This window comes from Pantherophis guttatus, chromosome 2 (assembly GCF_059756535.1).
Source record: "Pantherophis guttatus breed Tessera chromosome 2, ASM5975653v1, whole genome shotgun sequence".
In the NCBI taxonomy this organism is placed as follows: Eukaryota; Metazoa; Chordata; class Lepidosauria; order Squamata; family Colubridae; genus Pantherophis; species Pantherophis guttatus.
Genome location: NC_142064.1, coordinates 2500798 through 2515022, shown reverse-complemented (window position 1 = coordinate 2515022; position 14225 = coordinate 2500798). Strand labels below are relative to the sequence as shown.

At 50.1% G+C, this 14225-nt stretch overlaps 1 protein-coding gene across 8 annotated transcripts in view; it reads left to right on the top strand.

Annotated features, from left to right (window-relative positions):
* UBAP2 (ubiquitin associated protein 2) overlaps positions 1-12278 on the top strand; it is a 124677-nt gene extending 112399 nt beyond the window's left edge. For all 8 annotated transcript variants that reach the window (XM_087885468.1, XM_087885467.1, XM_087885466.1 and 5 more), the window contains exons 25-28: positions 724-831; positions 3296-3363; positions 6931-7122; positions 11186-12278. In XM_087885468.1, coding sequence (XP_087741594.1) covers positions 724-831; positions 3296-3363; positions 6931-7122; positions 11186-11281 — 464 coding nt within the window. In that variant the 3' untranslated portion in view covers positions 11282-12278. The remainder of the gene's footprint in view (positions 1-723; positions 832-3295; positions 3364-6930; positions 7123-11185) is intronic.
* Positions 12279-14225: the final 1947 nt, after the last annotated feature.

Below are 14225 nucleotides of genomic sequence, written 5' to 3'. Positions count from 1 at the left end.
CTGGATGACCAGATTCTCTTGACTTGTATATGGTGTAATGTGTGTATTGTTTCAGTGTAGTCCTCGACTTACAACCATTCATTTAATGACCGTTCGAAGCTACAACAGCACTTATGACCAGTTTTCACATTTCCGACCGTTGCAGGATCCCCAAGGTCATGTGATCAAAACTCAGATGCTTGGCAAACCGACTCACATTTATGACGGTCGCAGTGTCCCCGGGGGGGGGGGGAGTCACCTGATCCCCTTTGGCGACCTTCTCACAGGCCAAGTCAACGGGGAAGCCAGATTCACTTAACAACCATGTTCCTCACTTAACAACCGCAATGATTCAATTAACAAATATGACAAGAAGAGTCGTAAAATGGGGCAAAACTCACCTCGCGCATTTCTCGCTTAGCAGTGGAAATTTTGAGCTCACTTGTGGTCGTGAGGCGAGGACTGCCTGTACTTGTCTGATATCCCACTTTTCCTTTAGAGTAGGGTTTTCTTCTGCCCTTTTTGTTTATTTCATTTAATTGATACTTTTTTTTACTTCTGCTCCATGCTTAGTTTTCAAGATGGGTATGAAGATAATCATATTTATTATCATTTATATCCGAAAAATGTAAATTTTGGACGCTCCTACACTTTCGGGCTGCGATACTTGGTGCACAATTGTAATGGTGACAGCAACCATGAAAATGGCCTTTCTCCTTCCCTCCCCCCCACTCCCCCCCACAGGTTATGATGACCTCACCCAGGGGACGGCGGCTGGAGACTACAGCAAAGGGCCGTACGTTGCCGCCTCTCAAACACAAAACAAGTCAGCTGGCGGCGGAGCAGGGAAAGGTAATTTGGGAGTGCTCTTTTTCTAACGGGGGGGGAGAGGGTTCAGAGCTCAGGGTTGAACTGTGGGGTCCTTGGTGCTCTCTGAGCATGGTGGTTTTCTTGCAGACATTTCATGACCCAGCTAGGGAACCTCATCAGTGCTAGAAGGGAGTGGGATTTGAAGAGAGGAGGAGGGGGAGGACGATGACTGTGGGGTGCTTGGTGGGTTTTTTGCAGATGTTTCATGACCCAACTGTGGAACATGCTAGAAGGGAGAGGAGGTGGAGGACTGTGGGGTCCTTGGTGCTCTCCGAGACTGGTTGTTTTCTTGCAGACGTTTCGTTGGGTACCCAACTAGGGAACCTCATCAGTGCTAGAAGAGAAAGGGGCCTGGTCTTTGTTTATACGTAAACGGCTTGCCCTGCCAGTGTTGGGGGGAAGTATTCTAGGTACCCAATCAAGGAACCTCCAACTCAGATAATCAGTCAATCAATCAACAGGGAACTGCCCAATCCAGGAAACCAGCAAGACCCCTCCCACCAACACTAAGAAGGCAAGCCATCTGGAGAGAGAGAGAGAGAGAGAGAGAGAGAGAGAGAGAGAGAGAGCGCGCGCGAGGCCCCCTCCCTTCCAGCACTGAGGATGCTGCCTAGTTGGGCCTGAGGGTTGACAGCCCTTTCCTGATGGGTATTCCAGAGGACATTGGAGACCCAGCTGCTCTCCTTGGCCTTGAACTGACTGCATTGGGCATCTTGTTTCTTGTTTTAGATCATCTTTTGAGAGTTATTTTGCTTTTATGCTGTTGGGTGGCACCTACGTCAAATAAAATATAGTAGATAATAAATTAAACCAGGGTTGAAATCCACTTACCTTCGCTACCGGTTCGCAAATGTGTGTTTACTTTGCTCATGCGCGACACCTCTGCGCATGTGCAGGACCTTTTGCACATGCACAGAGTGTCCAAAACTGGATGTGATGATGTCTGGATGGATGGGTGGAGCCTCCCGCCACCGGCGCTACCGGTTCACCCAAGCTGGATAGAACCAGCTGCATTTCACCACTGAAAAACAACAGAATATAATATATGGTAATATAAACTTAAAAGGGGCACGGTGGCTCAGTGGCTAAGATACTGAGCTTGTCGATCGAAAGGTCGGCAGTTCGGCGGTTCGAATCCCGAGTACCGCGTAATGGGGTGAGCTCCCGTGACTTGTCCCAGCTTCTGCCAACCTAGCAGTTCGAAAGCAGGTAAAAAATGCAAGTAGAAAAATAGGGACCATCTTTGGTGGGAAGGGAACAGCGTTCCGTGTGCCTTTGGCATTGAGTCATGCCGGCCACATGACCACAGAGACGTCTTCGGACAGCGCTGGCTCTTCGGCTTTGAAACGGAGATGAACACCGCCCCCTAGAGTTGGGAAAGACTAGCACATACGTGTGAGGGGAACCTTTACCTTTACCTTAATATAAACTTCCACCAGCATGGAGAGAACGACCATCGTTTTAAGAACTGGGATTATGCCCATTTCATATGTGTTACATTGTGGTTGGTTGGTTGGTTCATTCGGCCGCGCGGGGGATTATGGGAGTGACGGGGCGCTCACATATGACACCTCTCCTGCGCGAGCTGCACTGGCTTCCTGTGGTCTTCCGGGTGCGCTTCAAGGTGTTGGTGACCACCTTTAAAGCGCTCCATGGCTTAGGGCCGGGGTATTTACGAGACCACCTTCTGTCACCAATAGCCTCTCACCGACTGGTTCGCTCGCACAGAGAGGGCCTCCTCAGGGTGCCGTCGGCCAGACAATGTCGGCTGGTGACCCCCAGGGGGAGAGCCTTCTCTGTGGCAGCACCTGCCCTCTGGAATGACCTGCCCCCTGAGATATGCACGATACCAGAACTCCGGACTTTTCGTCGGGCCCTGAAAACACACTTATTCCATCTAGCCGGGCTGGCTTGATCCCATCCTCTCAGTTTTAATTGAATTCGGTTTTAATTGGGTTATTTTTAATATCTTGGGCCGAAATTATTAAATTGTTTTTTAAATTGTTTTTAAATTTTATATGCAATGTTTTATCTTGGCTGTACACCGCCCTGAGTCCCGCAGGAGAAGGGCGGTATAGAAATAAAATAAAATAAAATAAAATAAATAAATAAATAATTCATTCATTCTAGATTTTAGTGCTCTGCAGACAGGAAAAGGCAGGGTACCAATTGGAGGAGTAATACATTCCAGTTTGTTCTCCTCCAGAAGAAAAATGGAAAGTGTTTTCTTACGGCACGAAGGGAGCATCAACTCTGCTTCACTCCGTGACCCATGGGGCTCTTCTACTCGAAGGGAAGCTGCACTCGGAGGGTGTCAGAGCACGTACGGCCCAAAGAACGTGGTTGCCCATCACCTTTTGACGTTGTGGAGATCCAGTCATGGGAAACGCTCTCACCCCCTGGCTGTTTGCGTAGCTGACCCAACTCTCTCTCTCTCTGTGCCCAGGTGTTTCTGTGAACTCAAGTAACACAGGTGTGCCTGACATTAGTGGCTCTGTCTACAACAAAGCTCAGGTGAGTTCAGCGTTTTTGTGTCTGGACTGATTTTGTGTTCGGCTTCCTCATCAGGGATGGTCCTGATGAGAGAGAGTGACCTAAAACATCAAGATGGCAGCCACGGAGCAGCAGGACTGAAACTCCACCTGCGTTTTATTTGCGTTGTTGTCACCATGTGTTTGACCACACCCTGTCCTGTCCTGGGGGCATTTCAACATCCCATCCAGTGGTGGGTTGCTAATGGTTCTCCCTGGTTCTTGCGAACCAGTAGTGGAAAGTTTAAGTAGCTTGGAGAACCGGTAAATACCACCTCTGCCTGGCCTTGCCCCCAATCTATTTGCTGTCTCCCAGCTGATCAGCTAGAAGGAAAAAATCAGGGCTCACTTGACAAAGAAGAGAAAAAAAAAACAAGACACTGTCGCTTTAAATTGAGAAGCCAAGAAGCCTCCCAACTGATCGGCTAGAACTGATCCACTCCTTGTAAACCGCTCGGTGGTGGTAGATTGGCAATTGAGGCCAAGCTGCCTGAAAGCGGTTTCCGATGCTCTCGGTGGTGGCAGAGCAGCAAAAAACTGTTTAAACTCTTGCCGCGGCGCTTCAAAGGGCCGCCCTACAGCTGATCAGCGGTAAAAGGCAGTGTGGCGGTACCAGTGCGCTCCAAAAACAAATGGGTAGACCGGTACGGCTCTGCAAGCAGTTAAATGCCTGGTAGACCAATACCTCTGCTAGATCCTAAAGAACTGTTTGTCACATGACCATCAAACCACGCCTACAAAATAAGCCACACCCACAGAACCAGTAGTAAAAAAAATTAAAATCCACCCCTGATCCCATCCCATCCCTACTCTCTTAAAGGGTTCGTAAGCCGAGAACCAGGCCATCTGTCCCGCCCTGGAAATGTTATGACCCAGGTCACCTAGGTAGAGGCCGGCCTTGGGAGAATTATTTATTGCTCTGTTAAATTTAGAATAACAGAGTTGGGAGGGAGCTTGGAGGTCTTCTAGTCCAACCCCCTGCTTAGGCAGGAAACCTTATACCACTTCAGACAAATGGTTGTCCAATATCTTTTTAAAAACTTCCAGTGTTGGAGCATTCACAACTTCTGGAGGCAAGTAGTTCCACTGGTTAATTGTTCTCACTGTCAGGAAATTTCTCCTTAGTTTCCCCCCATTGCTTCTTGTCCTGCCCTCAGGTGCTTTGGAGAATAGCTTGACCCCCTCTTCTTTGTTTGTTTGTTTCACAACAAACGACCCTACAACACCCCACACTACCCTGAAGGCAGCTTCCCACAGTCCCACAAACCAAAGCTAGTAAGCAGCAAACCAATTTGCAAAGGCAGAGTCCAAAAACAAGGTGGAAGCTCACGGGGCGAGGTCCAGAGTCCAGGGACAAAGGCCAGAGGGAACTCCACGAGACCAAAGGCAGTCCTCAAGGCAAAGGCAAGTCACAGGCAAGAGCACGAGTCAAAGCCTGGGGAATGTAAGCCAAAACAAACAATGGTCCCCAACAGATTCCCCCCCCGGCATCTCCTTAAGTCAACCCACGCCAGGTGTTCCTTGTGAGGAAGGAGAGGCGCCCTTCTCGCCCGCAGCCTCGCAGACCTCCTTCAAGCTTGCCTCCGCTCTGCTCTCGTGCCCTTGGATCGAGCGGGGGAGGCAGCTGTTCCTCGTCGGAGGGGATCATCTGTCTCCCAACACCGCAGCCTGTTTGCAGCCGATCCTCCCCGTGTCTGTGAGGGCAGGCAGCTCTCCGCCTGGTCGACTACCCCTCCCAATGCCTGAGGGGCCCGGGACAGCATCATCCTCAGCCCATGGCCTCTCCAAACATGCCGAGGGAGGTGGTGTGACCTAGGCTCACTTAGTCATTACAAGACACAGTTAGTCCCAAACAAACCTATTTTATTATAACAGCTGAGAATTACTTCATTCCCTGCGTAGTCCAAATTAATTGCAAACCAAGTCTTTCAGAATAAGTCCATCCGGTTTATCACAAACCTTTATCTTCTTTGGCATTCTGCCAAAGGCCTTTCTTGGCAAAGCCCCACAAAGTTCAGAAACAAGACATGCCGACTGGAAACAGATTTAGCAATGTTGCTTTCCTACAAAGAGCCCAAGAGCCTTTGCTGCTCTTTTAACCCTTATGGGAGGGGTCAATCATCTCCTGGCCTTACTCCCGAGTTGTCCTTTTTGCTTTAGCTGCTCTTGCCTTCTGGCAGCTCTGCACATGCGCGCACTAGGAACAGGCTCCTCCTGTTCCTCTGCCTCTCTGCTGTCCGACTCTGGAGGCTCCGGAGTCCGTGCATCACTCCCAGATGGCCCTGGAACCATCTCTGCCTCCGACGCAGAGCCCTCGTCCGGGCCTTCCCCTGACTCCAGGACTGGTCCATTGTCCTTTCCAGCTTCCTCACTGTCTGACTGCTGCCACCTCCGCAGGCTTCTGGTGGACCACAACAGGAGGTGTGCCATCCCCGTCAGACGGTCCCGGTTCCTCCTCCTCCTCCTCCTCCTCTTAACTGGGATCCAATGGGGCCATGACCTTTGAGTAGCCCTTCTCTCCAGCCTGCAGGGTTTAATGCTCCACTGCTTCTCTAACCTCAGTTTCCTTAAACATAGCTAGTCCTCTACTTACAACTGCAATGGAGCTCAATGTTTCTGTTGCTGAGCGACACTGCCACGTTTTGCCTCATTTTACCGCCTTTCTTGCCACAGTTGTTAAGTGGAATCATTGCAGTTACTAAATACTTAAGTCAGTCTGGCTTCCCCCATTGATGTGGCTTGTCGGAAGGTCACAAAAGGGGATCACGTGACCCCCCCCTCCCCCGGGGACCCTGCAACCATCACAAGTGTCAACTTGCAAAGCTTTCAAGTTGCCATGAGCAGGAGGGAGGGAGAACTGAAGTGAATTCCATACATTCTTCCTGACCGCAATCAGAAGGAGGGTGTTAGGTTTCACAGCCAGCCAAAGAATGGATTGGAGAATGTGATTTATGACATGGCCGGGGGGGGAGGGGAGAGACAGGGTCATAGGGGGACGTAAATCTGCGTGGGGTCAGTCCTGACTGCATCCAAGTATTGCCGGAATGTTGCTCCTAATAAATGACTATATTTCCTTTGAAGTTTGGATGATGGCTCATGAATTAATTAGGGCATCTTTCGGAAACTTGACAACAAGTACATGTCAGTTGCCCAGCCTCTGAATTTTGATCACGTGACCATGGGGTCGTCAGTGTGAAAAACAGTCATAAATCACTTTTTTTCGGTGCAGTTATAACTTCCAAGGCCATTAAACGAACAGCTGTAAGTTGAGGACTACCCCAACTTGCCTATAAATATAAATATACATATAAATATTTGTATAACAACTCAGCAAGTGGCAGGGACCACAAAGCCTTGAATTTAGCCAGTCTAGAGGGCCCCAAACAGGGAAGAAAGTCAGCCTCATGGACCCTCTTGAGTTGGGTTTCCTTGTCCTGCTCTTCAGCCGCCTTCTGGCCTTCAGATGATGCCTCTCTGCCCACCACCCCACCCTGGCTTTTTAAAGGGTGCAAGTTTCAATTTTTGTTCCCCTCTCTCCTCCTCTTTCCAGGCTTTTGACAAGCAGGGATTCCACGCCGGGACCCCTCCCCCGTTCAACCTGCCCTCGGCCCTCAGCTCCACGGGGCCCCTGAACCCCGGGGCTGCTGCTGGCTACGCTCCGGCGCCCTTCCTTCATATCTTGCCTGCACACCAACAGCCGCATTCCCAGGTGCTGCACCATCATCTTCAACAGGACGGGCAGGTGAGTGGCTGGATCCCTCTTGGTAACCCGTCGTCTTTTCTAACCCTGGTTTTCTTTCTGGTCAAAATGGGCGATTTCAACACAAAAGGATTGAATTAGAGGATTTGAGAGGGTGCCGGCTGCCACTTTATGCTTGCTTGTCCTTTGTGGGACAGACTGCCACGAAGTGTGGGGAAGGGGAGCGAAGGCGAATGCTTGGGGAAACGGAAGTAACCGCTGTATCTCCTCCAGGCACTGCCTCAAGGTCTCCCAGGTGGCAGGAGGAAAGAGGGGCCCACATGCCAAAAGTGGGCTTGGACCAAGCTTGGAAACATATTTCCTGAACCTGATTGGTTCCATGGGGTGGGTGATGAGAGACAGCTAAAGGGGGGAAGAGTTGAACTAGGGGGTTTGGGCACACGATTCTCAGCTCTGGCTTTGCATTACAGTCAGTCCTCAATTTACGACCAAAATTTATGCAGGTAAGTGAGAAATTTGTGAAGTGAGTTTTGTCCCATTTTATGACCTCTCTGGCCACCGTGGTTAAGTGAATCACATCAGCTGTTAAGTGAATTACACAGTGGTTCAGGTTTATCCGGTTTCCCCATTGACTTTGCGGGCCGGGCGGTCGCAAAAGAGGATCACATGACCCCGGGTCACTGCAACCGTCATAAATGCAAATCAGTGGTGAAGCATCCGAATGTCAATCCCGTGACCATGGGGATGCTGCAGCGGTCGTAAGTGTGAAAAACGGTCATTAAGTCACTTTTTGTAGTACCGTTGTAAACGAGCGGTCACTAAGTGAACTGTCGACTTGTGTTGAGGACTGTCTGTACTGCAATACTTTCCTCGTTGTGGCAGGCCTGACAGAGGGATTAAGAGCCGTCATTTTAGAAAAACTTCCACGCTGTGTTGGGGAAGAAATGAAACCTACGGCTATTCTAGTTTTCCCCCTTTTTGCTCAGGAGACAGGAAATCCTTGCAGGCCGTCTATTAAAAGAATCCTTCCAGTTCGTCTTCCAATTCTCTGCACCCATCAGCCCTCCATTTTCAAAACACAGAGGGGAAGGCCTGTGAAGCCCCTTCCTTTAAATTTGGCAGCATGTCAGCACTTCAAGCTGCATTTACTCTAGTGCTGACATAAGAAGGAGAAGCGGAGGCGTCTGGAAAGGGACGTTTGACTTTTCACCTACTTATTTTCCCTGGAGATAATATCCCCTAGGACCGTGATGGCGAACCTATGGCATGCGTGCCACAGGTGGCACACGAAGCCATATCGGTGGGCACGCGAGCGTTGACCTAGCTCAGCTCCGGTGAGACTGGAAGTCGGAAAACCGGCTGTTTCCGGCCTCCGGAGGGCCTCGGTGGTGGTGGTGGGGCTGTTTTTGCCCTCCCTAGGTCCCTAGAAAGGCTCTGGAGCCTGGGGAGGGCGAAAAATGGGCCTACCAGGCCCACCATACTATCATGTGCCAAAAGCTGCGGGAGCGCAGGTCATGCATGCATGTATGGGGGGTGGGGCACATTGAATTATGGGTATGGGCACATGCACGCACAATTTCCCCCACACTCCCACCACTTTTGGCACGCGACAGCAAAAAGGTTAGCCATCACTGCCCTAGGAGATGAGATGGGAGGGGGGAAATTCCTTTGAGCTGGAGCAGTAGATTAGGGGTAGAATGACTTGGAAGATGGCCAATGAGTGCAGGGGAGTGGGGAACGGAAAGGGAGGGTTTTGGGGCTGGAAGTCAGTGTTGGCTTCGATTGGAGTCGGGTTAGAATGTCGTGCTTAATAAATAGGAGTTTTTCATCAAAGACTTTGTTTGAAATGCAATTTATTTGAGACGACCTTGAAACTTGACACAGCTCTTGTTGTGGCCAGCCAGCGGAGCTGGGGGCAGACTAGGGCAGTGAGGAGGTTGGGGAGGAACATGGGCCAGTCCTGGAGTCTGAGGAAGGCTCTGATGAGAGCTCTGCATCAGAGGCAGAGAGGGGGCCAGGGCCGTCCAACAGTTATCAGCTACCTTTGGAGTCGGAGATAAGTGGGACTGAAGAACAGCTGGAGCCTGTTCCCGATGTGCGCATGCACAGAGCTGCCAGGAGAAGGGAACAGTTAAGGAACAGGGGTCGACTCAGGAGTAAAGGCACAAGGGGGATGCTGAATGGCCCCTCCCATAGGGAATAACGAGGAGCGAAAGAGGAGTGGTGTCGGGAGGAGACAATTCGTTCGTTTATTAGCGAGAAGATTTGCTTAATCTGAAAAGACTCCTTGCCACGTATCCCATTGTACAGCGTTGAGCCTGGCAACTATCCCAAGGACTGATAAGGGTCCGTAGTTGCAATTCACCCTTGAAAGACTCCGTGCTGGGACTTTGCTGGATGTGAATGCTAGGAATTCACATTAGCCAAATAAAAAGGGGATTTGTTTTGGGGGGGACAAGGAGTCTGTTCCGTGATCTAGGTCAGGACAGCCCTGCTTAGAGCATCCAAAGATGATTTTTCCAATGATTTAGGGCAGGGGGTCCTCAAACTTGGCAGCTTTAAGACTTGTGGACTTCAACTCCCAGAATTCTCCAGCCAGCTATGCTGGCTGGAGAATTCTGGGAGTTGAAGTCCACAAGTCTTAAAGCTGCCAAGTTTGAAGACCTCTGCTCTAGGGTACTCAAAGGCTGCGCCAAGACTTCTGGTGCTGATGGGACACCTTCAGTGAGAAGAGCCAACCTTCCCCACGTGGTTAAACCAAGAGGAAAAATTGGGATAAGTTTCAGGGTGCTCCCTAAAGGGCCTAGGACCGTGATGGCACGCAGCACCCTCTCTGTGGGCACGCGAGCCATCGCCCCAGCTCAGCTGTGCCACGCATGCATGCACGCCACCTGCCAGCCAGCTGGTCTTTGAGCCTCTGCCGTGCACCTGCGGGGGAAGGCGGGGTGCATGTGGGGTACCGCACACGCATGTATGGGAGCATGCACAGGTGGCGTGCATGTGCGGGGGGGGCAGGGCACAGGGTGGAACACACGCGCGTTGCATTTGGGGGTGGGGGTTCACGTGCTTTGGGCACTTGGTCCAGGAAAATGTGCCCCCACAAGGCTCTGTGGAGATTCTCGATCATCCAGGCCACGGTGGCCCCCCAAAGGGTTCTTTTCCCAAAAGGCAACTCAGTTTTCTTGGGTTTGGATGCGAAAATGTTTCAGAACTGAAGACGCTTCGAGTTGGAAGGGACCTTGGAGGCCATCTAGTCCAGCCCCCTGCTCAAGCAGGAGACCTTATACCATTTCAGACCAGTGGCTGTCCAGTCCCTTCTTGAAAACCTCCAGTGATGGAGCCCCCACAACTTCTGGAGGGAAGCTGTCCCACTGGTGAATTGTTCTCACTGTTAGAAAGTTTCACTTTAGTTTTAGGTTGGTTCTTTCCTTGGGAAGTTTCCGTCCGTTGCTTCTTCTCCTGCCTTCTGGTGCTTTGGAGAATAATTTGACAACCCCCCCCCTTTTCAGGCAGCCCCTCAAATACCGGAAGACTGCTGCCATGTGCCCCCTAGTCCCTCTTTTCTCTAGACTGGCCAAACCCAAATCCTGTAGCTCTTCTTCACATAGTTGTATGTGAAGTTCTCCAGGCCTTTAATCCTCTCGGTTGCTCTTCTCTGCACTCTTCCCAGAGTCTCAACGTCTTTTTTTTATACATTTTGGTGACCGAAACTGGATGCTGCATTCCAAGGGTGGCCTTACAAAGCAATAGAACCAACTTCTTGTCCTCTTGGATGGGAAGCAAAACATTTTGAAAGAAAGAAAGGAAAAAAAACACCCAAGAAAGAGGAGCTGCCTTTTGGAAAAAACACCTTTGGGGCGTTCTACCAAGTGCCTTCACCTCCTGGGATGGAGCTGGGGCCATGACAGGAAAAGGAGGAGGCCTTGTGTGCTATGAGGGAGAGAGCATCAGCCCAGGGGCGGTTGGGGAACTCGAGGACACAACAGGTTTTATATAACTGTATTTTAATATTTGATTTATTTAATATTTGATTCATCCACCGCCCAAAGGAAATGGCTGCCGTCTCAAATAAATGATAAAACTTTTCCCCTCCGTTTCTCCGTAGGGCGGATCTGCCCAGCGCAACCAACCCAACGCCCTGCAGCAGAAACCTCAGGCTACAAAAACCACCTACGGGACTTCTCCGTACTGGACGAACTAAGCTCTGGCGCAGAGGAAAGGCAGGGAGACCGTCCGGAGTAGCCCAGGGTCCTTCTCAGGCTCCCACCGGAGACCGTCGACTGCGGAGGGAAAAAGAGACGCGCCCCCCCCTTCCTCCTCCTTCCTGGGGGAGCTCGGCTCAGACACCCCGTGGGAAGAATTGGCAGACACTCCCCTCGTTCGTGACTCTTCCCGATTTGCTGTTTTCTGTAAAATATTTATGTATGTACTTGTAAAGGTAGTAGAGCCTAACCGTGGTTCCTGCATGTTTCCGAAGACTTTTTTTAAATTTTTCTTCCCGATAAGGAGGGCTAAAACAGACCGGCTCCCCCTTCGGGCCCTCTGGCAGCTTCTCTCTCTCTCTTTTGTATAGTTTGGAGGATTTTAGCGCTTGTCCAAGGGACAGGAGTGTGCCACTTTTTAAAATTATATATATATAATTTTCAAATATTGACCCCGGAAGCCTTTTCTGACTTTAAAAATACTACTTCGCTCAGGCAAGCAGTCAGAGACTCGAAAAAAAACCAGGAGTTTTTATCTGTTCTTTGTTTCTTTTTCTTTTAAAAAAATAATAAAATACAATTTTGGCGTTTTCCGAAGGGCCCTGCTTCGTTTGGCCCCCCGTTCCTGCCAGCCGGAAGGTTGGTGGGCAGCCTAGTTATAAATTGCAATGTTGCACTTTTCTTGGGACAATTAAGAAATAAGCTAAAGGTTATTAAGTCTCCCTTCACGCCCATGTTCCGTTTTTTTGTTTTCGGTAGCCGTTGCTTGGACTGCCAGCGTCTCCCCAAATGGTGTCTGCCGATCCTGAGCTCCCTTTCCTTGGCCAGGACACCCTCCTGCCTTCCACGGCCGCGTTCTTCCTCCCCTCTCGAGAGGGGCACCAAGACTGAAGGGTGTGGGTGCCAGAAAACTTCCCCTCACCTTAATGAAGGTTTCAGAAATTTCATTTATTTTTTAGCTCAGACCCTCCTCTAATAAAGTTCTAAGCATATCAACAATGTTTGCGGTCTCTGTTTTCCAACCGGATTCAGTGGGTGGTTCGGTAACTGACCTCCCCAAGACTATCCAACTCAGCAGCAGCTCTAAGGGGCCCCATGTGCCACTGCCAGAAGGTAGAAGCCAACTACCTCCTTCTTCTTTGGTCTAGAAAGGAGTATACGGAGAACAGAAGCTTTCTACGTCGTTGAGAGTTGGGTTTCAGAAGATGAGGAAGAGATGGGTCTCAAAAGGTTCATGTAGGCATCTTGCTCACCTTGGGTGGATGGAGACCCAGCACTTAGGGAAGGGGTCAACACACAGGGATTGTTTGCTTGGGTAGATTGAAATTTATCAGTTTACCACCAATAAAGGGAACTTTCAGTGCCTCCAGAAATGGTAGAAGGTAATTTCTATAGATCATCGGCAATTCAAGTACTACTACTACTACTACTACTGTTGTTGGGAGTGCCGAAGCACTTCCATGTTGAAACGATTTCAACGGTAACCTCACCATTGCCTGGAGGACGCCCAATTAGGGGCTCCTTTCACGTCCCCATTAAGTTGCCCATCGAAGTGGTACCTGTTTATCTACTCGCAGTTGTCTTCTGTCGAACTGCTGGGTCGGCAGGAGCTGGAGCGAGTGACGGGAGCTCACTCCTGGCAGCAAACGGGTCTCGAACGTGAACCTGCCAATCATCAGCCCAGTGTCTTAGCCTCATGAGTTTCCGCACCCTTCGATTTTAAGAACCAGCAGAGCGGTTCTGGGACTTGGCCTGAGGTGGGATGCTTCTGGTTATCCAAAAAGTCACACTTCGCTCACTTGCTTCTTCAAGTAGCGGACTGCAACAACGGGCAAAGAGAACTAACCTACAATGGCCGGTGAATCATCTGGACTAGGGGTGTCAAACTCGATTTCATTGAGGGCTGCATCAGGGTTTTATTTTAACCTGGGGGGGGTTGGCCAGCTCGACGTCACTCGTGTTGGCGCTTATGGCGGCCCAAGCGCTCTGCCAGTGAAAACAGGCTCCCAAGCTCCGTTTTGGCTGTGACGGCCTCCCGCAACCCTCTGCCAGCGAAAACAGGAGCTTGGGAGGACTGCACAGTCGGTCCTTCACTGTTTCCAGGGCGGCCCTGAGGGCTAGAATTAAGCACCCTACGGGCCAGTTCCGGCCTCCAGGCCTTGAGTTTCACACCCCTGATCTGGACTATTGTATTTCAGAAACCGCCAAAGTTGTAAAAGGTGGGGTTTGGAGCAGTGTAGTCGCTCCAGATCTCAGAAAACGGGGAGTTGTCGGGAGTGATTCTGGAGTGGCTCAGTTTCCTTCTCGTATCCTGGCAGTGAGCAACCTATCCAGCACCCTACATTTCCCATCATAGCCACCCGGGGCCTGTTTTTTCTGCCACCAACACAGCCAATGCTTATCTTAATGCCATAGCTTGAAGACTATTCCTGAAATGTTAGGATCTCAAAGGGCGAAAATAAAATAAAATAAAAAGCACCGGAATGTAACTGCTACACTTTGTTCCCTTTCGCCATTGTTGGCTAATTGCTTTGCTTGACTTTGCTAGCAGTGAGTGGGATCAGGCTTCTGTGGTCCAGCTTAAAATTTCTATTAAATTACAGTTTTGCCACGCAAGGAAAAATACTGACTTGGAGCCTATGGCTGGAAGCTGTGAAACCGACAATATTTGTCCAAAAAAACCTCCCATCCGAGCAGGGACCTTCAGTGATAAAATTATTCCAATTTAAAACTGCAAACCCTTTTTTAAAATCGATGGGTTAGTTTAGGAATGACCGCTATCCTGCCATCCTGTCTTGGCTGCCATTTTCGCTGCCATTTCCACTTTCAAAGAGCCTTGATAGTACAGTGGTTTAGTGCACCCTGTTATTAACACAGCTGCCTGCAATTTCTGCTGGTTCGAATCTCTCCAAGGCTCAAGGTTGACTCAGCCTTCCATCCTTT